Genomic DNA, 25,539 nt, shown 5'->3' with positions numbered 1-25,539 from the left:
TATTACTTTCTTAAGAAGAGTTTTTAATAATTTTCATTTAATTTTAAAATAAAAGTTTTTTAAGAAGTCATAATAGGTTTTTGGCCTTTACTAAAAACATGGAAAACCCATATCATAGTGATCAAAATGTGAAAAAAGCTATTTCATGTCAAAATTTTTAAAAATCGAATACTGATTGGAATTTCTAGAACGAATTATTAACAAATATTTAAAACTTTGGTTTTATTAGGTAGCCCAATAAAAACTTGTAGCGAAAGAGTTCTCTTCAAATCTCTGGCATCACTGCTATTTAAACATTGAAACATGGTAAGACAGTACTCATAACAAATCAAAATACCGGCAATACTGTTCATTGTCGGTAACAACGCAACATATTAAACCAAAAATATCTCTTATGCCTACTAAACACAGCCACGACATCGAAAAACAGGGATGTACAACATCCACACGTTGACGGCTGTTGTCAAACGAAAAATAAAAAAATTAGCAAGTGCATCTTCCAAAAGAAAAAGTTTATGAAAAACGTAATAATTTTGTAATTATATAGTGAAATAACAAGAAAACTTTGTGAGCTAAATATTGCTTATTAAATAAACAAGTTATTAATGTGAGAAAAAGTTAAAATATTGGAAAATTTCAAAGGATTTGTAAAGAAATAAATTTTGTAAAAAATGGCGGATCCTTTAAGTTTGTTGCGGCAATATAATATAAACAAACGAGATATTATAGAACGGGATGGACAAATTATTTTCGGTGAATTTTCCTGGCCGAAAAATGTTAAAACAAATTATCTAAAATATGGGTGAGTATGAAGTGTTCTTTGTTTTTGCAAATATAATACTAATAGAATGCAAATATTAAAGCTCCGGCAAAAAGGGTGCTCCCCGCGAATATTATACACTAGAGTGTTTGTTATATCTGCTGAAAAATGTTATGCTTCAGCATTCGGTATATGTTAGGCAGTGCGCCGACGAAGATATACCCGCCGTACATCGTCCCGATCGTAGGGAACTATTGGCCTATCTTAATGGCGAGACCACAACTGTACCCAGCATTGATAAAAGCGCTCCCTTGGAAATACCCACTCAAGTAAAGAGGCCAGCCGATGGCGACACAGCAGGTGGAGAATCAAATGCTAAAAAGGCCCGCTTTGAGGAAACCCAAGTACAAAAGGTCAGAGAACAGTTGGCGGCTCGTTGGGATGTCAACAAAAAAGAGGCCACTGTCAATATGGATAATATTAAATCATTGTCCGAGACTATGTCGGTGGAAAAAATTGCTGCCATTAAGGCAAAACGTTTGGCCAACAAGAGAACAACTATTAAACGCACTGACAATGAAGATGCCATGGCCACTGACTTGAGGGCTATATTGGATTTTGATGTAGACTCCACCAAGGACATAATAAGTCGTGAGCGTCAATGGCGTACAAGAACCACTATACTGCAAAGTACTGGTAAAATATTTGCCAAAAATATATTTGCCATCTTACAGGGCATAAAGGCTAGAGAAGAGGGCCGTAATAGACCCATACAACAAAATCCCATTAAAATGCCAGAGCCGGCTAGAATTAATAAACCTCAGCCACAACTTACACAATATAATCGTTACGATCAGGAAAGATTTAATAGACAAAAAGAAGGTAAACATTAAATGGAAAATGAAAAACGAATAGAAAACGATTAACATTTTTTTGTTTATTTTAGAAACCGAGGGCTTCAAAATCGATACTATGGGTACTTATCATGGTATGTCCCTGAAATCTGTGACAGAAGGATCTCAAGCTCAACGAAAGGCTCAAATGGCACCACAACAGCCAGGTATTTATGGCACTTTGCGGATTAACATGTTAATATTATAACTAAATTGTAATTTGTTTGGCTTAGGTCGTCCCAAGGAATTAATACCAGCGGCTCAGGCTCGTCAAGTGGCACCAACGCCTCAGAAACGTACCTCTCGAACTCCCATTATTATCATACCTTCTGCCAACACTAGCCTTATAACAATGTACAATGTTAAGGATCTATTGCAGGATATGAAATTTGTCAGTACGGAGGAAAAGAAACGAGCTGGTAGTGCCAGAGACAATGAAGTACTCTTGCAGGTGAGCATCAATTACATTTAAATGGTTTTAAGTAAAAAGCTTTTGTAATGTAAATTATTTTTTTAATGATTGAAATTATTTTCAAATTTTTTATGTTTTTAACTAACTTTTATAATTGTTTATCAAAATATTTCAGCGCAAGAAACAAAACATGACAGTCCCCTATCGTGTTATAGATAATCCGCAGAAACTAAATGCTCAGGACTGGCAGCGTGTGGTGGCTGTATTTGTTATGGGACCTGCTTGGCAATTTAAAGGATGGCCTTGGGATGGCAATCCTGTAGAAATCTTTGCCAAAAGTATGAAACAACTACAAGTTTTTTTTGATTAAGCCCAAATTAATGTATCTTTCTATACATTTCAGTATCTGCTTTCCATTTGCGCTTTTCGGAATTAAAACTTGATGCTAATGTAGCCAAATGGTCGGTAACATTGTTAAATCTTTCACAAAATAAACGGCATTTAGATCGTGCAGTATTAATGACATTTTGGGAAACTCTAGACAAGTAAGTTAAACTAAAGTTTTATATTAATAAAGTAATACTTTATCTTTTATTGTTTTTACTATCTTTTTAGATACATGGCAAAATACAAACCCGATTTAAGATATTGAACATGGCCTATCTTTCTTGTTGATTTCGTTAAATCATGCATATTTTTATGAACTACACATGAAAGACCATTTTTATATTATATTTATAAATAGTCATATTTGTTCTGTAATTCTTTTAGATTAGTTGTTTGATAAAGAAATCCCATTTTTAGTTTAGTTCTTGCAAAAGAATATCAAGTTTTTCCCCCATCCCATAATAACTAAAACATAAAATTGTGTTTTAATGAATTAACGTTTTTTGTAAAAATAAAACAAGCCCATAAAAAAAAATAAAAAAAAAAATGTCTTTAAGCTCGCATTATCTTACTTATAAAGTTTATTTTTAATTAATTTTAAATGAAATTTGGCAAAACTCAATAAAAAAAATATAAAAATTTTTATTATTGCATAACCATAAAAAAAAATTAAATTTTTATGACATTTTCGAAAATTCGAACTCAATTTCGAAATTTTTATTAATGTTCAAAAATACTTTGTTTATGTTTCTCTCAATTGCCCCAGATTTCATTTTCGTAATTATCTTAACTCAAGAAAAAATATAATAAAGTTTTTGAGAAATTCGAAAATTTTTTATTTCGAAAACAAAGAGATTTCTTTATTTTTCACAAGTTTTCAATTTTCGAAATAAACTTAACCCAAGAAAAATAAAATTTGTTGGTATTATTTGGCTTTAACATAAAAAAGTTAATTAATATACAATTTTCGAAGTTAAACTAAACAAAGAAAAAATTTAGACTAAAAAAAATAACGGAAATTTTCGAAAATTCGAAATTTTTATTTATGTTCAAAAATACATACTTTATTTCGCTTGAAAACAAAGAGATTTGATTAGCATGAACAAATTACATTTTCGAAAATTCGAACTCAATTTCGAAATTTTTATTAATGTTCAAAAATACTTTGTTTATGTTTCTCTCAATTGCCCCAGATTTCATTTTCGTAATTATCTTAACTCAAGAAAAAATATAATAATCAAGTTTTTGAGAAATTCGAAAATTTTTTATTTCGAAAACAAAGAGATTTCTTTATTTTTCACTCATTTTCACAAGTTTTCAATTTTCGAAATTAACTTAACCCAAGAAAAATAAAATTTGTTGGTATTATTTGGCTTTAACATAAAAAAGTTAATATAAAATTTTCGAAGTTAAACTAAACAAAGACAAAATTTAGACTAAAAAAACTAACATTTGGGAAATTTTCGAAAATTCGAAATTTTTATTTATGTTCGAAAATACATACTTTATTTCGCTTGAAAACAAAGATTTGATTAGCATGAACAAATTTACATTTTCGAAAATTCGAACTTAATTTTGAAATTTTTATTAATATGTATTCAAAAATACATTTTTGCAGTTGTTTATTACGAAAACAAAGAGAATTGCCACTTCCAAAAGTTTTCAATTCTCGAAATGATCGTAACTCAAGAGAATATTAAAATTCATATATTTGGATTTGCATGCATTTTGCGACGTTTTCGAAAATATTTTTCAGCATTATTTTCCACGATCAGTACTAAACTAAAGCTATTTGCAAAATTTTCGAACATGACTTCGAAATTATAAGTTATGTTCATATTTTGCTTACATATTAACAAATTAATGAAATTAAACGAAACAAATTTTAAGGAAAATATTTACTGTTATTCGTTTATTTAGTTTTACACATAACATAAATTTTGCAACTATTTCTATTGAAAAATAAACAACAATTATTATAAAAAAAACTAACATTAACTTAAGAAGTGAAGAATTTTGTTTTACTTTTACATTTTTCTTTTGGAATACAATTTCAGCAATTTTAAGCTAAAAATAAAATTAAATATAAATTTCAAGCATTTAAACCGCTCCTATTTGTAGTATGGGTAAAAATAATTGGAAAGCTTTTTCAATTTGCTGACGGGCCTGTACCATTTCCGCAAACAAGGTGTTAATATGAGACTTGGCTTCCTGTTGTTCCGGGTGCTTGGTGAGTTGCCCCGCAAAACGATTTGCCACAGTTTGCAGATGCATATTGAAGTGTTTGCACAATTGTACAATGCCGTCCACTTCATTGGCTGTGCTATGATGTTCTTTGACCAGCAAAAGTTCAGCAATTTTGTGTAGTTTTAACATTTCCAAAGCACAAGTTTCGGCCAAAGAGGTGATGCCTTTGGCAAACATTGCCTGGGCATCTAAATCATTAATTTCCTCTGCTGCCAGCCAAGTGGTGCAAGCCGACCATAAGCTGCAAATAAATAAACAAATTAAAATCCCAATTTCTTTATATTAGAGTAAAATATTTACTTGGTTATTTCCTCAAATTGTATTTGTAGTTCGGTGTCTTCTATGGCCTGCTTAAGATTGTCATTTAACTCTTCTTTATCGTAGTCTTCATTCTCATTCTCACCCTCCAAATCCTCCAACTCCATGAGCTCTTTAACCTCATTAATGGTTTCCATTAGATCTTCCAAGGCTTTGCCTGAAACTGATTCTTTTAGGGCCTGCAGTTTAAGCTGTGATTCATTGGATAATATTTCCAAGGCTTCCAAGTGCACTAGACCACAGTTGTTTTCGAATAATAAATCAAATCTTAACAGGGCTTTGGATTTTTCAATACTCAGCTCTTTTAATGACTGTTCCAATTGTTCGTTTTCCTTTTTGGCCTCTTTAAGCACCTTTAAATGATATTGTTGGAAAATAATTTCCTTTAAAGTTAAATTTATTTTATAATAAAACTTACCTCACTTAGATTGGGCTTGTCTTGCTCCAAACCCAGTTTCTTGATTTTATTCTTTAACAATGGATCATTATCTTGCAAAATATTCATGGTTTTCTTGCCAATACCTTCTAAAGTATCCAGACCGGTATTTAAAACCTTGCTACCCAAAGAGGTAACATTATTCACTAGACCTAAACCAAAAACTGGAGCGGCATTTGTGGGAGTTAAAGATCTGTCCTCTTTTTGGTGTTCCTGCAATTGTTCTTGTGTTTTAGCTTTAGCTTCTTCTATATTATTGATACGGGCCAATTCAGCGGGATCTGGAACACCAATAACTTTATCCAAGCCATGTGATACCGTACTGGTCAATTCTGTGGCCGTACTTAGAACTGAAGATACTACGCCTCCAAATAAACTTCCCCAACCAGAAGAATGTTGAGGTTTATTTTGTATTTGTTGCTGCTGCTGTGCTTGTGTGGAAGCTTCACTGGTGAAATTATTATTTTCTGTTGCTGCTTGCTTTGTTTTTAATACAGTGTTATTATTTTCGGGTTTCGTTTTATTGTTTGCCGATGATGATCCATTGTTACATTCTGCTGCAGTTGTTTGTGTCTCTCCAGTCAGATTGTCTTCGGCATCACCCCAATCATCCCAGTCATTGTCATCATCCAGATCCCAACCATTTTGATTATTATCTTCCGTTTTTGTAGACATTTTTGTGGATTCTTTTATTATTTTGGTATTAATAATTTTTTTGGGCGAAAAAATTGATTTATTTATTTTTTACGTGTCGTTTTCTTTTTACTTCTCTTTTTGCATTTTTTTTTGCACACACAACAGCAACAGCTGTCAGTGTGATATTATTTAACAGAGCTGTGTTTGGTTAACTTAATTTTAATGGTTAGTTAACATGAAATGTTTGTCAGACGAATATTGCCATCAATGTGTGGTGGCAACACCACTACTGATGTGAGCAAAACTATTTATTTATAAGTTTTTACGAGCTAGATTGGGGGTCTTCAAACCAATCATTCCCATAAGAAATATACAGGCGTTAGCGTGTGAGCCATTTGACGTGAACCGGAGGAGTATAAAGTTGTCATTCTGGTTGGAAAAGTAACAATCGACTTTTTATTCGGAAAAATGTCGAATAATCGGTGAAGTTATTATAAAAAAAGTCGAGTACCTAAAAAAGGTCGAATTTTTAATTTTTGTTGGAAAAACTTTAAAAATTCGGTTTTCTCATCAACAAATTTAGCAACATCATATTTTTATACCCATCACCATGAGTGGCAAGGGTATATATAAGTTTGTCATTCCGTTTGTAATTTCTACATTTTTCATTTCCGACCCTATAAAGTATATATATTCTGGATCCTTATAGATAGCGGAGTCGATTAAGCCATGTCCGTCTGTCTGTTGAAATCAATTTTCAAAAGTCCTCAGAAATCTTCAATAATTCTGTCAGACATGCTTTCGAGAAGTTTGCTATTTAAAATCAGCAAAATCGGTCCACAAATGGCTGAGATATGAGGAAAAACCAGGACAACCTCGATTTTTGACCTATGTATATCTGGATTACTAAGACATTAACATAGACAATATGGATATCTAATGATAGATATTTCGAAGACATTTGCAACGACGTATATAAGACCATAGTAAGTTGGACCTACAATGGGTCAAAATCGGAAAAAGAATTTTGAACCCGAATTTTTTTTCAACAAAAAAAAAATTGTTGGTTTTTATAAAAAATGTTGGTTATTTATATGCAAATTTAAAATTCACAAAAATTTTAAATAAACGAGAAAAACGTCGAAAATTCGACTTTTTGTTTGAACGATAATGTTTTTCTATAGTTGAAACATACAGGTATGTGATGAAATTCGATTTCGACATCAAATCGATTTGAAATCAATAAAATATGTGATGTGTTTACTGCCATCGATTTGTTATATCGATTTCATATTCCATTTTGTTCTATTAAAAAAATCAAATTTACCCATGTGATATAAATCAATAATGTCGATTTCAATTCGTTTTCAAATCATTTTATTTTACTTCAACGAAAATTAGAAAAATGTAAGTAAATGTAAATTTAGTTTTATAAAGAAAATTAAATAATTGTTGTAAATTTTTTAGGGGAAAACATAAGAATTCTTTACAGGAAGATGCATTAATCCAATTTATGGAAAATCATTCTGATATAGCCAGGGGTTTCACAAAATGCAACAAATTAGATGTAGAAAATTTATGGATTGATTTAACTACTAATTTGAATAGCTTTGGACCGCCAATCCATGATACAAATGGTTGGAAGAAAGTAAGTAGGAAGTATTTATTCGAATGGTTTACTAAAAAATTTTACTAGGTATGGCGTGATTGGAAGGCTTGTACTAAGAAAAAAATTACAACCAACAAAAAAGAAGCGATAGCAACAGGAGGGGGACCACATAACCAAATATACATATCTAAAAAGGAAGAGATAATTGGTCAGCTTTGTGGACTGTACTCTTTAGCTGATGGAGTACAGAACTCCATATCTATAATTGGATCGGATTTATTGTCATCTGATGACGAGATTACTCCAACAAGTAGACCGGACAAACGAAAAGTGGAAGATGACATAACATGTGATAAACCTAGTACTTCTAAACGGGCATCTAAAAGAAATGATGAAGATGTAAAAGAAAGCCTTAAAGGATATATTCAAGATGATATAAAAAATGGAAAAGAGCTGTCCGATTCTTTTAAAATGCTTGTTGAAGTATGCCAAAAAAGTGATGATAAATTGCATATTATAGGAAGTAATATAAGACGTGTTTATAAATCTATAGAAAATTTAACAACAAATATAACAAATGAAATTAAAAGGCATAATCAACAAATGGAAAAGGCTGCTTTTGAAAAAAATAATCTTAAAAAGATGGACTTGGAAATAAAAGAAAAACAATTAGAGTTAGAACTTCTAAAATACCAGAAAAAATAGAAACTGTAAAACTTAAATGTCTTCCTTTTAAATAAACTTTTATTTATATGTATTTATTTAAATTTTTAAATTAAACTTTCAGCAATATTATCGCGTATTATATTTGCGGAGTTTGTTAAAGTTATATCAGTCTCAAAGCTTTCAATCTCATGTCCATCCATTTCATCACTTAAATGTCCTTCCAAATCTTCAATAGGATGCTGAATTTTTAGTGTATTGCACAAGTTGTGCAAAGTGCAACAAATATTTATAATTTGTACTGTTTTTAAAGGAGAATACCAAAGTGTTCTTGACAAACACCTAAATCGACTTTTCAGGACTCCAATTGTCCTTTCGACCACGTTTCTCGCCGAAGTATGTCTTTTATTAAATCTTTGTTGACAAATAGTTCTTGGATTCCTGTAGGGCGTCATAACGAATGGTTCAAGTGGATAACCCGAATCGGCTAACAGCCATGAGCCGCGTTCTCCATTTTCATACGATGAAATAAAAAAGTTTGGTGCTGTACTCATATTGAAAATAAATGAATCGTGACTACTCCCAGGTCTAGTTGCATCAACAGCTTTAATATCCATCTTATAATCGCAAATCTAAAATATGGACTATTATGTGTGAAGATTTTTTTAATTAATTCATACAAACTTACAATCATGGCATTAATGCTGTAATACCCCTTTCTGTTGAAAAATAAATGTTCTTCTCCTGTTGGACCTTTTAATGCCACATGAGTGCCGTCAATACATCCGATAACTCCGGGAATGCCATATTTTTCATACAAGAACTGTTTGGATTTTTTTAACTCTTCTTCTGGTGTTTTAAGTTTAATCAGCCCTGGACAAATTTTTCTTTCCAATAGTTTTAACATTTTTGTAAAGCATTTTGAAACTGTTGTTCGATGCATAGCTATATTTAAATCGTTCCCAACAGACCTTTGAAAACTGCCTTCAGCCAAAAATCTTAAGGTTGCGGCTAATTGTATTGTAAGAGGTATTGATGTACTCTTCCAATAATTTCCAATTTTATTTAAAATTATAGTGAACCCTTCTTTATTCAAGCGAAAATGTTGAACGAATCTTTGAAAATATCATTAAAATATAAAAAATAAAATGTAAAAACCACGCATACTTACATTTCATCTGGTAAATTTAAAGGATTCGATTTGTCCCTTAAAGATTTGCGTTTAATATTTTCCTTCCTCATTTTGTTTTTTTCGAAAAGAATTACAGAAATCGCTGTAATCAAAGCCATTTTATTTATATTTGATTCACAACACAAATTTATGTATATAAATAAATTTTTAAATTAATTTTTTTGTCTCCACTAGAGTAGAATTTATGACAACAAAATATTGAAATGGAACAAAAATGGAATATGAAATCGATCGAAATTCATCACACTATTGTCGATTTCAAAAGACGATTTACTTTTCAATTCGGTCGATTTTCATCACATACCTGATAAAGTCATTCGTTTTTATACTGGCTGTTATTGATAAAATTCTCAAAAAACATGCAAGAGTGCCGAATCTTAAATACCATTCACCAAATTATACTTTGAATAAAAATTTTTAAGTTAACTGAATTAAAAACCAATTTTTCTAATTTTATTACAAATTTTCTTATGGTAAACATTTTTTAAATTTATTATGAAAAAAAATGTATAAAAAAATTTCGAGCTAAATTTTTTTTCCCGATTTTGACCCATTCTATATACGACAGTATACTATGGCTCTATATACGTCATTCAAAGGTCTTTGAAATATCTATCATTTACCCATATTGTCTATATTAATGACTTAGCAATCAAGATATAGATAAAAAGTCGAGGTTTTCCTGTTTTTTTTCCTTATATTTCAGCCATTTGTGGACCGACTTTCTCGATTTTAAATAGCAACCGAACCGGGTCTATAGCGTATATATTGATGTATGAATCATGTATGTTAGATATTTGGGGGATACGGAAAGTTGATTTCAACATACAGACGGACATGGCATATCGACCCCGCTATCTATAACAATCCAGAATATCAGCCCAATTATGAATAAAAATTCCCCGTGAGTTTTTTTCTCTTATTTTTAACATTGAATTTTAATAGGAAAAAAACCCCGGGGAATTTAGTGTTTTATAAGGGTTTTGAATGAAATTTCAAACTCATGGTGAAGGATTTAAAATTACCAACCATTTCATTTAATTTGTCATCGTCGCACTTGGATTCTTTAAAAGAAAAACTCACACAGTCGTTTTGGGTTTTTACGGTTTTTTTTCTAGTTTTTATTGATTTTTTTAATAGTTAGCGATTTTTATGTTTTTTTTTTAAGTTTTTCTGTTGTAATATTTCAATTTTAAAACATTTATATTTTTGTATTTTAAGATTACATTGTTATATTTAATTATTTTTCTTGTTTTATAAGGTTGTCGTGTGTGAAATAGAAAAAAAAGAAAAGAAAATAATTAAATTACATATTGTAATAAAATGAAAGTTTTATTAATTAAGTGTATATGATTCGAATTCTTCTGCTAATTTCTTGTGTTTTTTTGAGTGTGTTTATGTAAACTATAGATGTAGATATTTCAAAGATTCAATTTTAGACAATTGGTGTAATTATTTATATAAAAAAAAAAATAATAAAGAAATGAAAAAAATTATTAAGTTTTTTGTTTTTTAAATAAAATATGTTTTAATTAATATTTATATAATATATATATTTTTTGTAATATATTTCAAAAGATTTTTGCTTATATTTTGTTGCATGTTTGTTTGTTTATTTATTAATTAATTTAATTTACTGTGATATTTTGTTTATGGTTTTGATCAACTATTATTTTTGTTTTTTATCTTGCTCTTGTTTGTTGGGGGGTTTTCTTCGCATCTTCGAAAATTTCATTCTTTTTTATCTCTATCTCTCTCTTATGCATTCATTCTTCTATAAATCACTTCTTGCGATTATAAATTTACTCTTTGAAAATGTGTGTTTGTTGTGTGGGTTGGTGGTGGTTGTAGTTTTAATTTCCCCACCAGTCGGGGCCAGAAGAAGAGTTGCCGCCATAATTACCGCCATCATTGCCGTAATTACCACCGCTGTAGTATCCGCCACCAGAGCTGCTACCACCACCACCACCGCCTCCACCACTACCATATGCAGAAGTGCCATTGCTGCGGTAAGAACCTCCGCCGCCACCACCAGAACTGCCGCCACGACTACTGTTGCGGTTGCCGCCGCCACCACCACCAGACGTTTGACGGTAATCACGAGAGCCGAAGCCACTACCGCCGCCGCTGCCATAACGACCACCTCCACTGCCACCGCGACGCTTGTTGCCGCCATGTGAACGTTCGGAGGCCATCATATCTTCCAAGAAGCTGGGTACTTCCTGTTTTGTTTCGATAAGCAGCTCCAATAAATCGCCGCAAATGTTACGATTTTTCTCATTGAAGAATGAGGTGGCCACACCCAAGTTACCCATACGTCCGGTACGACCAATGCGATGTACGTATTCCTCTACATCGGAGGGCAGGTCAAAGTTGATGACATGCTTAACATGAGGAATGTCTAAGCCACGAGCGGCCACGGCAGTGGCGACCAAAACTGGACATTCTCCGGATCGGAAACAACGCAAGGCTTCCTCGCGTTCTTTCTGTGTGCGATCACCGTGAATACTGGTGACGGGATGACTGCACTGGTATAGGAATTCCTCCAATGCATCGGCTCCCTTCTTGGTTTCAACGAAAATCAAACATAAATTGTCCTTGGAGTATTCCAAACCATCGCGTATGGTTTGTAAGAGATCCAAGAGATACGAACGTTTATCGTGTTCATTCACCCACAATAGGGTTTGTGTAATGTTCTCCGAGGTGGAACCCACACGGCCGACAGCCAAGAAAATGTAGTTGCTCAAGAAATCTGAAGCCAGCTCCTGAATCTGTTTGGGGAATGTTGCTGAGAACATAAGTGTTTGGCGTTGTCCGGTTACGGGCATATTTGATTGTTCCACAATACGTCTGATCTGAGGTTCGAAACCCATGTCCAACATACGATCAGCTTCATCCAAGACCAAGAAACGAATGTTGTCCAAGCACACCTTGCCACGGGTTATCATATCTTCTAAGCGACCGGGAGTGGCCACGATCAAGTGGCAGCCGCGATCCAATTCACGCATCTGTTCGGACGTATTGTTGCCTCCGTACAAGACGGCTGGGCGCATACGTGAGCGATAGGCGAATTTCTTAGCTTCTTCGAAGATTTGTGTAGCCAATTCACGAGTTGGTGCCAGCACCAAACCCAATGGATATTGCTTACGACGATTGTAGCCACGGGTGTTTTGGGGTGGTGGTGGTATACCAAGCTCATACATTTGATTCAAGATCGGCAATAAGAAGGCAGCCGTTTTGCCTGAACCGGTCTGGGCGCAAGCCATCAAGTCGCGTCCACTTATAATGATTGGAATCGCGTACTTTTGTACCGGTGTCGGTTTGTCATATCTACACAGTTGCACATTATGGCGTATAATTTCGGTCAACTGCACATCTTCGAAGGATGTGATGTTGGGGGGAACATTTTGACCCGTCGCTTCCACGGGTATATCCTCGTATTTGTCAAAATTGATGCCGGTATTACCGGTGCCGAACAGCTCCGCTTCAAGTCTCTCGTCACGCGGTCCCAGCTTGGTATAATCGACGTCACCACGACGTTCTTCATTCCAGCGACCACCATATTTGCGTTCGCCACCGCCGCCGTTTCCACCAGCGCCGCTGCCGCCGCTTCCGCCACTCTCACCGCCATTGCGTTGCTCATCTGGACGGCGTTCTGGCTCCTGCCAACGATTGTTGCGAGGCTGTTGTTGATCATCAGCAGTTGTCTCATTGCGACTGCTTGAGCGATCTCCACCGCGATAATTATTGCCACCACGATCGTCGTCACGACGTTCGAAGTTGCGATTGTTTTGAGAACGTCCGCCGCCGCGGTTCCAGTTATCTCCGCCGCGTCTTGATTCGTTATCACCTACAAAAAAAAAAGAAAAGAGTTTATTTTTAAAATCGTTATTATAAAATGTTAAATCTCTTAAAAGGTCTGAATTTTTTTTTTATTTAATTTTTTTAATGTTTTTTTTTTATTTTTAATCCAAATTTTTCCATCAAACATTTTTTTCAAAGTTTGTCTTGAAGAACGGTATATAAGTTTCGGCACAGTCGAATATACAACTCATAATATGTTTGATTAATCATATGATTTAAACATGTGCTTTTTTTAATTCTAAATGAACAAGTTAAACAAACAAAAATTATGAAAACACAACACAATTCAATATGTAAAATCATGTTAAAAATAATAATTTAACACAAAATGGAAATAAACAATAAAATGTACACAATTCATGTGATTCCCCCAACTTACCGTTATCTTCGTATCGGCCACCGCCGCCACCACCACGACGTCCACCACCGCTACCAGCTCCTCCACTACCAAAATTACTAAAATCACCACTTTGACGATCACCACCACGTGAATTGAAATTACGACCACCGCCTCCTCTGCGATAATCACCACCACGTTGTTGATCTCTATTATCGAATTTACCACTATTTCCACCGCCTCTTGATTCGTCACGAGGTTGTGAAACGTCAGTTGAAGATGAAGCTTTTAATGAGCTACTACTACTGGCACCTCTTAAATGTGGAGGCACATAAACGCCGCCTCCAGAGCTAGAAGTTGTAGAATTTTTAGTTGTTATGGGGCTGCTATTATTAGCTTCGCCGCCATTCAAGTCCAGACCAGCAACCTATAAAACAAAAGGCAACACAAAACAAATTGATAAGAATACGAATATTTTATAAACAAAGAGATTTTATAGAACAACATAACCTTAAATAATATTTTGTTGTAGTCAAGGGCAAAATGCAAATAGAATAAATAGAAAGTTAGAAAGAGAAAAAACGCAAAAATAAACCGGAAAAACAACAAATGAAGTGTAAGTATATATTACAACAACAACAATAAAAATACTAGCAAATTTTATTTAAAAAACAACAACAAATTAAGAATAATTTTCAAATAATGAGTCAAACTTTTTTTTTTTCAATAAACTTTATGATAAAAGAGAAAATATTAATAAAGAGAATAGAAAATAAGACGTGGAAGAATTTTTAGACAAAAATCAAGATCGAAATGTACAGTGGGGAACAAAATAAACACAACAAGTTTGGGTTTTATTATTTAAAAAAAAAAAACTTAATTATTTTTAATTACTGAAGATTTGTTTGTAATTACTGCAAGTTTAAAAAGAAAACTATGTTTTATTTGTTGTAATAATTTCTGGCTAGTGTGCAGTGTTTATTTTAAGAATCTCATCGAAAAGTATAACAAGAAAACACTTTTTGTCTGCCATAAATATTAATTAGAATCTTTATAAATAAAGAGAATCTACAAATGCAGTGTTTACAATTGCGTGACAGAAAAAAATATAAATTGTTTTAATAAAACCTCATTGTTACAAGGTTAATTTTATACATGGGTAGTCTAATGTTGTATTAAATCTAACGGAATTATTGAACGAGGGCAAATTGTAAAGCATCAAAATGTTTACAATAGAAAACATTAAATGATAATTATAGGCGATTGTCTTTTAAAAACATAGTCTAAATAATGGAGCATTAACATTTGTGACTATATCCTGGGAGGGTACGAAGGTGATTTTGAAAAACATACATTTTTGTTATCGGATCGCAACATTTTTTATATAGTTTGAAAGCATTTTGAAATAGCTTTAAAGCATCCCAAATTATTAACACACTTGTACCCAATTCCGGATTTTTTATCTGAATTTTTTTTTTTTATCAAAATGTACCTATTTTATTTAAAAAATTTGAGATTTATAGCATTAATTGAAGCTATAACAAATTATTGGTAGTCGAAAATGCGCCTTCGAATAAAGTAATTAATAGCCAGTCTAAGGCCTATTGTAAGGCTCTCAATATTAAACTCTATGGTATGTCAACACTGACTTCGCATCTTTCTTTAATGTCCCATAATTCCGACATAAAAAAGAAAATAGTGCCGTATGATACTTTAAATGAAAGTCTGAAGTCTTATGAATAAAATTATCATACAAAATGCATATGATAAATCTGATATATTTAAGTAAACATAAGTTTTTCCAAAACTTATAGGGATAAAAACATGAAAATTTGATTTAATTTCGAATTACAGATAATTTCTGTAATAATATGTATACTTTTAAATCTACCCTCGTATTCAAATATTTTGCCGCAATTATAAATTAAAAACATCTGTATTAGATAGATATTTTAATTTATTTTTAGATGAGATTAACGAAATTTAAAAAAAAAAATCTAAACATTTGTTTGTATATTTTATACAATAACTAATATTTTTCTTAAAATATCCCTATTTAATATTAAAATCATAAATACTAAAAAAAATTATTAAATTCTAAAGAAAATACAGTACATAAAACATGATAAATATAGATTACGTATACCGCCATTATTTCTACATCATTCTCAACAAAAACTTGGCAACCCTTTAAATATATCATTTACATGTAACCCGCACTATGTTCAATAAGCATAACCTTTAAAATACATACAAAAAAAATAAAAGAAAAAACTAAAACGAAATGAAGGATCTGTCAGAAAGAGTTGCATTATTCAATTATAATTAGCAGCGAATGAGCGTGAGAAATGAAAGAGAAACAAAAATTGTAAATTACAACAATAACGTGGTTAGCAATAATCTTTTGACAATCATAACCTATAGAAAAAAAAAACATGCAAAAAGCACAAGAATCAACGAACAAAAAATATACACTACAGGGCATACACACGCACACACATCAACTCTGGCCAATACAAAGGGGAGACAAGCTATTATTTTTTTTGTTTGAGAGTGTTGCTGTGTATGATGTGATAGTGCCGCCACCGCGTTTGGGTACCAGCACAAAAAAAATGTTATGAAATCAATAGTTTTTTTTTATGAACAAAAATTAAGAGCACAAAATTTCCACAAAATAATTATAAAAATGTAGGAATATATGAATATATTTTTTACTTACTTGCTGCTCTAGACCTGTGCCATTTTGGTTAATAGCATTACTCATATTACTTTCCAATCAGTTGCTAGTTTTTTTGGTGCTTTCCCCTTAGGAAATTTTTCAGTATTCAAACAATTTTATGGGACAAGTCTTTTATTTCAAATAAAATCGTTTAAAAAGAGATAATTGTTTTATAAGAAAAAAGTTATGTATATCTAGCAATTCAGCAGCACACGAACAAACGAAATGAAAAAAATTCCGTATATTCACTCACACATAGACAAATTGTAGAAAAAAAAACTTTTTTTTTAGATTTATTTCAATGATTTTTTTCTTTTGCTGGTTAATATATATATTACGTTTTATTTATTGAGTATATATATATATATATATTTTTTTAAAATGTTATTTAATTGTCAATTGTTTTTAATGAAATATTAATTTCTTTTTTTATTATATTTAACACAATATAAATGTGTAAAAAACTTCTCATTTATGTGATAATTTCTTCACTACACACAACGCGTGAAAAAAAATGGTCGACAAAAGTATTTGACGAAGACAAAAAAGAGTGCTGGTCGTTTTCAGTAATGGTAACTTTAGTTTTTTCTAAAAAATCGCTAAATGTGTGAGAAAAATCGCTTAAAAGAAATAGATTAAATGTAATATTTTTCAAAAGTTTGCTTTAGAACCCAAAATTTCATTAATCTTTAAAATTGTATTTAAATTTTTGTTATTAAATCACCAAAAAACTAAACATTTCATAAGTTGCATTAATTGTTTTGTTTTAATTTTCATAAAAACGCTAAACTCGTTATTATACTCTTTACAAAATCGCCTAGTTACTCTCACTGGTCGTTTCGTTCTATTTTCTTATGGCCAGGTAATCGGTAACCAATGCCAACTCGTTAGCAACAAGGCTGTGTTTAGTATGTTTATGGAATTAGTTATCGGTTTTATTTATTGTTGGACCGGTTAGTTGTTAGTTGTACCAAATATTGCATTAATTTAGAAAATTATTTGCAAAAGAAAGTTGAATTATTTTGATATTTTTTTTAGAAAAGCCAAAAAATTTTGTGAGAATGTTAAAAAAACTATGTTATTTTATTATAAATTAAATTGACAATTGATTAATAAAGTACTTGATTAAGTAAAAAAAAAAAATTTATAGCCATGTTGAGTTAACATAACGGTAAGTAAAAATATGAGTATTCACTAAGAACTAATAACATGGAAATTATTTTCAAAATATGGAAATTATTTCATTATGAACGTAACACAAGTTTAAAAAAAATTTTTGGATGAAAAATATATTTCTTCGCATTTCATTATAGACATTATAGCAATAATCTCGTTAAAATGTCTACCGATTCGAAACGGTTTAAAAGTAACGGTAACAGTATTTGCAGTTATTTCGGTAACTGCATTCTAATAATAACTGTAATTTCATTCTGAATTAAATTATTAATACAATTTACAAGAATTAAAAATAACTTGAGAAAGGTATTTATTTTCATAATTATAACAAATTTTTAGAATAGCGGTAATAGCATATATGTACATCTGTTGTCAAAAACCTAATGCGTGCAAAAACAAAATACCTACATGTATTTTATTCTTGTGTGAGCCATACAATTTGGGAGATAGTACATATTTTGAATATATTTTACTATTATATCGATATCGGTAATTGCAGTTATTTTGATAACGATAGCTTTGCGGTAAAGGTAATTAAACTGAAAGGGTATTTTGGAGGTACCGGTGGCTTAGCGGTAATGGTTAAAAAGTCATGATAAATGCATACAATTTTAAACAATTTATTTTATAGTCTTAATTTATTTCGCATTTTATTTAATTTTACTTATACATTTAAATACGTACTTATATTAAGGTTTTCAGACAATAATATAGGTTAGTTACAACTACCTATAGTAAAAACATCTTATAAACATTTTAAAATCTCTTGCTAATTGTTAAAAAAAATACAGGGACAGGACACAGAATTTCATTACTTTTAAAAATACAATCAATTTGTATTTATGATTTACTATTTATATAAAATAAAAATAATAATCTCTGAAAACAGAAAATTATTTTTTTATTTTACATGTTATAAACATAAATTCCTAATATGTTCAAACATTATAGAATTCTGTATCAGTATCAGTCATATACTTTTTTAACGTTTTAGCTGCAATGATAAATGTTAAGCGTCTATTAGTTTTTACTGCTCTCCAGTTTTTACACTAAATGGTCGTTCGTTCTGATATCATACATCGGATTTTTGATTTAAAGCTGAATAGCCTACTGGAATCTCTTTAAGCTCGGATTTTAAACATAAAAATTCACCGCCAATACACATAATGGTGGCGGTAATACAATTTAGCAGCCACCATGAAATATTCGAGGGAAAAGCGTTGTTGTACCACCAGCAAATTAACAAATGGAAAATGTGAAAAGTGCAACTGCAAACAAATTAATAGATTAACACTAAGATGGTAATAAAAAAGAACAAATTAATAATTTACCTAAAATCTAAACACAATTTAGCCCTTCTTACTATACACCACAAAGCCAAAGAGGCCAAAAATGAGTTTGTAACAAAAGCACAAATTAACAGTCTGCCGCCCAAATCGGAAACATGTATTTCCTGTGGAATGAAAAATCAACATTTAGCATTTTATACATATTTAAATTATGATTTTTACTTACATGATACTCAAATATGTTGTCCAAACGATAATTGTCACCTGCCAACATATTTGCCAGGCCTACCGACAGGCCCAGTGTGAAATAAACACAAAATTGTACTGAGATTATTTGTGAGATCAATAGTATGGGATCCCATTGTGTATTACGAAATGAACCTGATTTCATTGTGTGCTAATTTTATATTTGTTTACATGAAATTACACTAAATATTTAGCAAAGAAAACGATAATATTTTGTTCCAAAACAGATGACGAATATTTTTCTTTTTTTTTTGACAGAGTGTACACAAACAACTAAATATTCACTAAGGTTTGATAGCAGGGCTGTCAACAAATATGTCACAGCTGTTTTGTAGAGTGGTACATGAAAAACATGGAAATGATGGTAAACAAAAGAAAATAGTTGCAATTTTTATTTAGTATGACCCCTTTCAAACTAGGTTATTTAATTGCGCAAGCCTGTTTCATTTTAAAAAAACATGAATGAAAAACAAACCAACTGTGTACAAGTACTCAAATTTAAAAAAAAAATTCTTTAATTGGGCCTTAATAGGATTACGGCATTTTTTTGAAAATAAATAAATAACCCGACCTTACCTCTGACATCTACAAACACAAAAATGGCACAGAAGACCTGTGCAATTAGTTGCCTAATGTGAAAGAGATCCATTTCTATTACATATTTAGAAAAAAATATGTTTTTGTTAACTTGTGTAATTTTTTGGATAGCTTTCTAAGTAATAACCCAATAAGCATTTTTACTGGAATTCAAGTTGAAAGCAAGTGTAATTCAAGCCTTGAATTATAGTCAAGCAATTGAATTACAGTTGTATTACACTTTATTTCAATAGCATTCTCCAGTAAAAAGGAAACATAAATTCAAGCCATATGTTTTTTGTTTGAAAAATAATTAAATTTTCAATTATTTTTCATGTCTAAAGTATAATTACATTTGCATTCAAGTCAAATTCCAACAAAATGTTCAAGTGCTTGAATTTTTGGGGCTTTGGTGCTTACTGGGAAGCATAGATTACTGAAAATTTTATGTAATAAAATTTCAAATAAATTTCTCATATGATTTTTTAATTTAATTAAATTTTTATTTAATTTCAATACAAAGAAGCCTTCGTGGCCAAAAAATACATGTATTGTTAAGAATATATCTATGTATGTAAGTAACATAAGTAAATATTTAAAATAGAAAATTAAATTAAAATTAAAAGGCTCCCCAGCCATATAAATATTGCATAAAATTTAAAAATTAAAGGTTTCTATAGCCAAAGTTTAAACAATATAAATGGGTAATGACATAAAAATTAAGTATAGTTTAATTATAGTATTAAGTATAGTTAATTATTTGCAAAATTTTTATTTAATTAAAATGCTGCAGTAAATGCTGTTTTAAATTAGGCATATTTTTGGCAACAAAATCACATTGATTGCACTTTAAATCCACATTACTTAAACTTTTTAAAGTATCACTATCCAAACGTTTAACTTGTCCAGTTTCCTGTAGCTGCTTACAGAGATCTAAAAAATAATTTTTCAATTAAATTTTTAACTTCTTTTTTTACAAACTTACCTTCATAGTCTAAAAATAAACCAGTATTAAAACTATTCCAATGTTTTTTCTTCTTTAGACAGTCCGACACAAAATCTTTGGAAATAACATGTAAATGTAAACGTTGCATACTGGGCTGATTATGAAAACCAATTTTAAAATTTTGCAATTTCTGTTGCTTAACTTCTATCACATTTAAAGCTAACAAATATAGTTCTTCCAACAAAGGTAGGTGGGTTTTATTTAGCTGTAAATAATAATAAAAAATCGTTAACGAGTTTTCAAAATCAAAAACAAATTTTACTAACATTAAATATCGAGGGTATGTCTTCATGTGGCAACACCAAATAATGATGTTTTGCTTTGGGATATTTATCACTTATAACAACGGCCAAATTTGAGGATATAATATGGGTGGAGGGATCCTTAAGTGTCTTTACTAGACCATTGGCCCAAGAATTCACAGACATTTGGAATAGTTTATCGATTTTTTATACAGTTATTAATATTTATTCGCTTTGGAGTAGACGAATTTTGTAAACACTACAAGCTGCTTTGTTTATTTACTTTTTTGAGGGCTATCAGTTTGCGGTGAATTTCAATATTAGATATAGGTTAGAGTAAAAATATTTTCGTGGAATATTAAAATTAATAAAAGGTAGGCAAAGTACATTTAAGGGTACATAAATTAGATGCTACTATATTAAAGCTATTTTTCGACTTAGTAGGTATTTTAATAACCTAATATTATATTTTGAAATAATTTTTATCAGTCATATTTACAAAATTTTTAATTTGTTTTTCGATCCTTCCAGGTACGTAAATTTGTCATTTGTAATTTCTACATTTTTCACTTCCGACCCAATAAAATATATGTATATACATTCTGGGTCGTTATAGACAGCCGAATTGATAAGATATGTCCCTCTGTCTGTTGGAATCAACTTTCCGAGTACCAAATTAAACTATATACATATATGTATGATTGGTACATCAATATATACGCTATAATCCTGATTCGGTTGCTAATTAAATTCGAGATCGGCCCAAAAAAGGCTAAGATATAAGTAAAAAATCATGACTACCGCGATTTTTCCCATATCCGGATTTTAATGTCATTGTCATATATATATGGTTATCTAAAGATAGCCATTTCATAGGCCTTTCTAACAACGTATAGAAATTCGAACCGACAAATGGTTAAAATCGGGAACAAAAAATGTTTTCACAACAATTTTTCTTTGTTAAAGTATATTTTGGTGAAGGTCGAATATAGCTGCCTTACTGATTTTATTTAAGTTTAAGCAAAGCCCCATGGTGCTGAAAAAAACATAATTTTCCCATGTGATGCACATCGTTAATTAGTATCAGCTGATACAGATGCAGTGTTTATTTGAATTTAAGATCGCAAAAGTCTTGGTAACGCAACATTGTGAATTGGATAATAATGGAATTGTGAGAAATTGTTTATTTTTTCTATTTATTTTAAAATTATAAAAAATATTATTTTTTGTTGATCATTTTCGAACGAAATAAAACTAAAATAACTGTATTAGTTTAAGTATTACTCAGAAATTTACTTTTGTAATATAAATTTATTGGCCTAGGAAGGTTTATGTTACTTTTTATTACAAAATTTGTTAGTCTTAGCTCGTTAAACCATTCTGGACCAAATGTATCCCTTAAACTTCACATGACTTATTAAATCTTTCTTTGTTGAAAGCAGTGCTAGCGGAAAGCGGCATTTCATTTATTTCTGTATATTTTAAAGTTATTAAAAAGTACCGTACAAACTTGTATAGAATCATCTCAATTCTATCAAACTTATTTCAAATTCATCTAAATAACTATCTGAATTTATTGGGCATCAATCCTAACTAGAATTTACATCTACAAATCCGTAAATTGTTGATTCCAATAAGCAAGCTTTTTGAAAATAAATTCTTTTTGGAATAGGTATTCTTTTAAGAGAAACTTTATTATGTAGTAGATTTATGAATAAGACTTCTAATATAATACAACTGATTAAAACTTAAAATGGTTTTTAGAATATTTTGTTTATATATATGTATATTAGTAGTATGTATATTTAATAAGTGAATTTCACTTTTTTTATTGATTCATTATTTCTCCTAAAAGCTGGATGTTTTTTTGTTTTAATTTTAAGACAACAACAACAATAATACGTTTAAATATTACATGAACTAAAAAATACATTTTATTTTTAAAAGAAATTGGGGTCTTTCTCTTAACTTAAACCGAAATTTAATTCTTTAAATATTTAGATTTAAAACATGGAATTTTTTGCAAACAATTTTCTTTTTTTCTCTGTTTATCTTTTTTGAATTTAAAGCCTTGAAAAGGCTTTGTAAGCATTTACATTTTTTTTGCATTATAATGAAATAAAAACGAAAAAAAAGATAAATTTTTGTGTGAATTTTGAGGCTTTTTATACAACAAAACAAAGATTTTTTTAAACAAGAGCTGATGTTAATAATTTGTGTGTTTAAATTGATTTACTTTTTGTGGTGATAGTTTTTGTGGATTTCGGGAGTGATATTGTAGACGTATTGCAAGATTTCTTGAATAACTGGCTCCTTGCGGGAGGCAATGGCACGGTTCATATCATCCAATTTAATACGAGTATCAGCTTCAATTTTGGCAGCTACACCTTCGCGGGAACCCATGTGCTGGAAAAAATTTAAAATAAATCAATTAAAATTTAGTTCAAACACCTAAGAAGGATGTCTATAATTCTTTCTTAATGGCAACTCTTGGTAATTTATAATTCTCTACACTTTTATTTACAATTTGACACTTTCTTACACCCCCTCCCACCCTTTACTGTTATCTTGTTGTCTTTATAAGTTTTTTTTTTTTTGTATAACACTCACCTTGGCTTCAAATTCCTTGAATTGACGTTCCCTTTCTTGACGGTATTTCTCAATTTCCTCGGTAGCTTCATCCTTGGCTTGCTTCAATCTTCTTGCCTTGCCTGAAATCCAAAGAAATAATTATTTATTTATATTTTTTATCAACTTCTTTTTTATCTTGTTTTTTTTCACATCACACATCACAAGCTTATCATGTGACCCCTCTTCTTTACTTCATTTAAGGTTTTTTTTTGCGTTCATTCGTTTCTACTTGTCTCTTTCTACGTTTTAAACCCAATTTTTTTTATTGCATCTTTTCCTTACGTTTTCTTGCTTCTGCAACTTTTTCGGCAGCCTTTTTCTCAGCGGCCAACAATTGTTGGATACCTTGGGTTTGGCTAGTCATAGTTATTGAATTGGTTTTTTAATAATTTTTACACTTGTAAAAAAAAAATTGCAATTGCACTGTTCACAAGACAAGTAGACAAATACAAGTGATTACTTTCCTCTACTTTAGTGGACTGTGAAAATTGTCATATGACACATAAAAATATTGATTAGGATGTGTGGATTGCGAGTCTCGAAATCAACAATTGGATTCCAATTGGAAGTTGGCTGTGTTTAGCATGCATTATTTTAGCAGGGCTGCCAGATATATTAGTATAAAATGAAAATGTTGAATGAAATAAATGAAAATTTAATAAAATGTAAGCTTTTATTAAACTTTTTAATTTTGCACAAATTTTTTATATTTTTTCACATTAAATAGCATTTTAAAAACAGTTAATCATATCAGAATCGAATTTCCCTAAAAATGTTTCCGTCTGCTATTAATTTTTTTAGAAACTTTTTTTTAATGAATTTACATACACAAAAATATGAGAAAAATATTCTGAATCGTTATAAATAACGGAATCGATATCACAAAGTATACAGAGGCGACACGGCAAAAAAAATATATTTGTCTCGTTCGTTCGAAACAATTTCAACTGGTTTGGTTTTGTGCTTATTTATATAGATGTTTGTTTTAACGCACTGTCTGTATTAAACCGCAAATTTGTTTTCTCTTTCTATCGAAACAATTTCAAAAAAAGCTGATTTTAGTGTTTTTGAACTGTCAAATTTGACGCCTCTGTATACTTTGTGTCGATATAACCATATCCGTCTGTATGTTGAAACCAACTTTCCGTAGCCCCTAAATAACTTAGATACATGATTTATACATTAATATATGGGCTCGGTTGCTATTTAAAATCGAGACAATTGGCTCACAAATGAGATATTAAGAAAAAACCAATCGGAAAAAATACTTTTTATGCCGAATTTTTGTTTCACAAAAAAAAAATGTTTTCTTATAAAATTTCTTTCACAAATAAATTTAAAAAAAAAATTTTATAAGAAAACATTTTTTTTTTGTGAAACAAAAATTCGGCATAAAAAGTATTTTTTCCGATTGGTTTTTTTTGACACTGATTTGACATGTTTATTACCAAACACTTTTCTAAAAGTTTATGCAATTCGATTATGTACGATATTTCTAAATACTTTTACCGAGTAAAAATTCGACTTCGATTTTATTCAGCAAAAAGTAGATTGTTTGACTTGTAGAAGAACCCTAACCCTAACGTTTTTTATTACATTATCACTAAATTGGAAATAGTCCCCTAAATAAATAAAGAAATAACGGAAAATAGCCAAATCCTAAATCAAAACATGGCAACGCTTCAAAAGCAACTGTGTTCATTTTGTAATCAGTGCTGGTAACCGTTTTTCATTAAATACCGCTAAATCTAAGCTTAAAATCGCAAAATATTCTGATGGAAATTTTTGGTGATTTTTTATCTTGCTAAATTTGTTTGTTGCAAACAAAATTTTTACAAATTAAATATAATTAAAATAAGAAATTATAAATAAAAATTCAAAGAAATTGTTGAGCAGTTCT

At 30.6% G+C, this 25,539-nt stretch overlaps 7 protein-coding genes across 8 annotated transcripts in view; 1 reads left to right on the top strand and 6 right to left on the bottom strand.

The window, feature by feature from the left end:
• RhoGAP93B (MyTH4 and RhoGAP_KIAA1688 domain-containing protein RhoGAP93B) overlaps positions 1–25,539 on the bottom strand; it is a 272,594-nt gene that overhangs the window by 193,019 nt on the left and 54,036 nt on the right. The window lies entirely within an intron of this gene.
• Positions 425–2,982, top strand: hyx (cell division cycle 73 hyrax). The gene is made up of 7 exons (XM_065499044.1): positions 425–802; positions 864–1,642; positions 1,707–1,820; positions 1,887–2,104; positions 2,241–2,403; positions 2,469–2,610; positions 2,681–2,982. Exons 1-7 carry the CDS (start codon positions 672–674, stop codon positions 2,715–2,717), a joined length of 1,584 nt encoding a protein of 527 aa, XP_065355116.1. The 5' UTR covers positions 425–671; the 3' UTR covers positions 2,718–2,982.
• LOC135949470 (protein FAM114A2) lies at positions 4,336–6,199 on the bottom strand. Its single transcript, XM_065499043.1, has 3 exons — positions 5,436–6,199; positions 5,000–5,370; positions 4,336–4,940 (listed from the first exon to the last, which is right to left on the bottom strand). Exons 1-3 carry the CDS (start codon positions 6,126–6,128, stop codon positions 4,553–4,555), a joined length of 1,452 nt encoding a protein of 483 aa, XP_065355115.1. The 5' UTR covers positions 6,129–6,199; the 3' UTR covers positions 4,336–4,552.
• Positions 10,644–16,779, bottom strand: bel (ATP-dependent RNA helicase bel). Its single transcript, XM_065499042.1, has 3 exons — positions 16,474–16,779; positions 13,797–14,181; positions 10,644–13,403 (listed from the first exon to the last, which is right to left on the bottom strand). Exons 1-3 carry the CDS (start codon positions 16,516–16,518, stop codon positions 11,407–11,409), a joined length of 2,427 nt encoding a protein of 808 aa, XP_065355114.1. The 5' UTR covers positions 16,519–16,779; the 3' UTR covers positions 10,644–11,406.
• Positions 18,273–19,444, bottom strand: Sys1 (Sys1 golgi trafficking protein). The gene is made up of 3 exons (XM_065516105.1): positions 19,165–19,444; positions 18,981–19,102; positions 18,273–18,917 (listed from the first exon to the last, which is right to left on the bottom strand). The coding sequence occupies exons 1-3, from the start codon at positions 19,327–19,329 to the stop codon at positions 18,722–18,724; spliced, it is 483 nt and encodes a 160-aa protein (XP_065372177.1). The 5' UTR covers positions 19,330–19,444; the 3' UTR covers positions 18,273–18,721.
• Aptx (aprataxin) lies at positions 20,513–21,223 on the bottom strand. The gene is made up of 3 exons (XM_065516104.1): positions 21,033–21,223; positions 20,746–20,971; positions 20,513–20,693 (listed from the first exon to the last, which is right to left on the bottom strand). Exons 1-3 carry the CDS (start codon positions 21,192–21,194, stop codon positions 20,536–20,538), a joined length of 546 nt encoding a protein of 181 aa, XP_065372176.1. The 5' UTR covers positions 21,195–21,223; the 3' UTR covers positions 20,513–20,535.
• Positions 22,684–24,118, bottom strand: Vha13 (V-type proton ATPase subunit Vha13). Its single transcript, XM_065499041.1, has 3 exons — positions 23,922–24,118; positions 23,619–23,719; positions 22,684–23,414 (listed from the first exon to the last, which is right to left on the bottom strand). The coding sequence occupies exons 1-3, from the start codon at positions 24,001–24,003 to the stop codon at positions 23,241–23,243; spliced, it is 357 nt and encodes a 118-aa protein (XP_065355113.1). The 5' UTR covers positions 24,004–24,118; the 3' UTR covers positions 22,684–23,240.

Source organism: Calliphora vicina, chromosome 1 (assembly GCF_958450345.1).
Source record: "Calliphora vicina chromosome 1, idCalVici1.1, whole genome shotgun sequence".
NCBI classification, from domain to species: domain Eukaryota; kingdom Metazoa; phylum Arthropoda; class Insecta; order Diptera; family Calliphoridae; genus Calliphora; species Calliphora vicina.
Note: the sequence above shows the minus strand (reverse complement) of the source record. Positions and strands in the feature narration are given on the sequence as shown.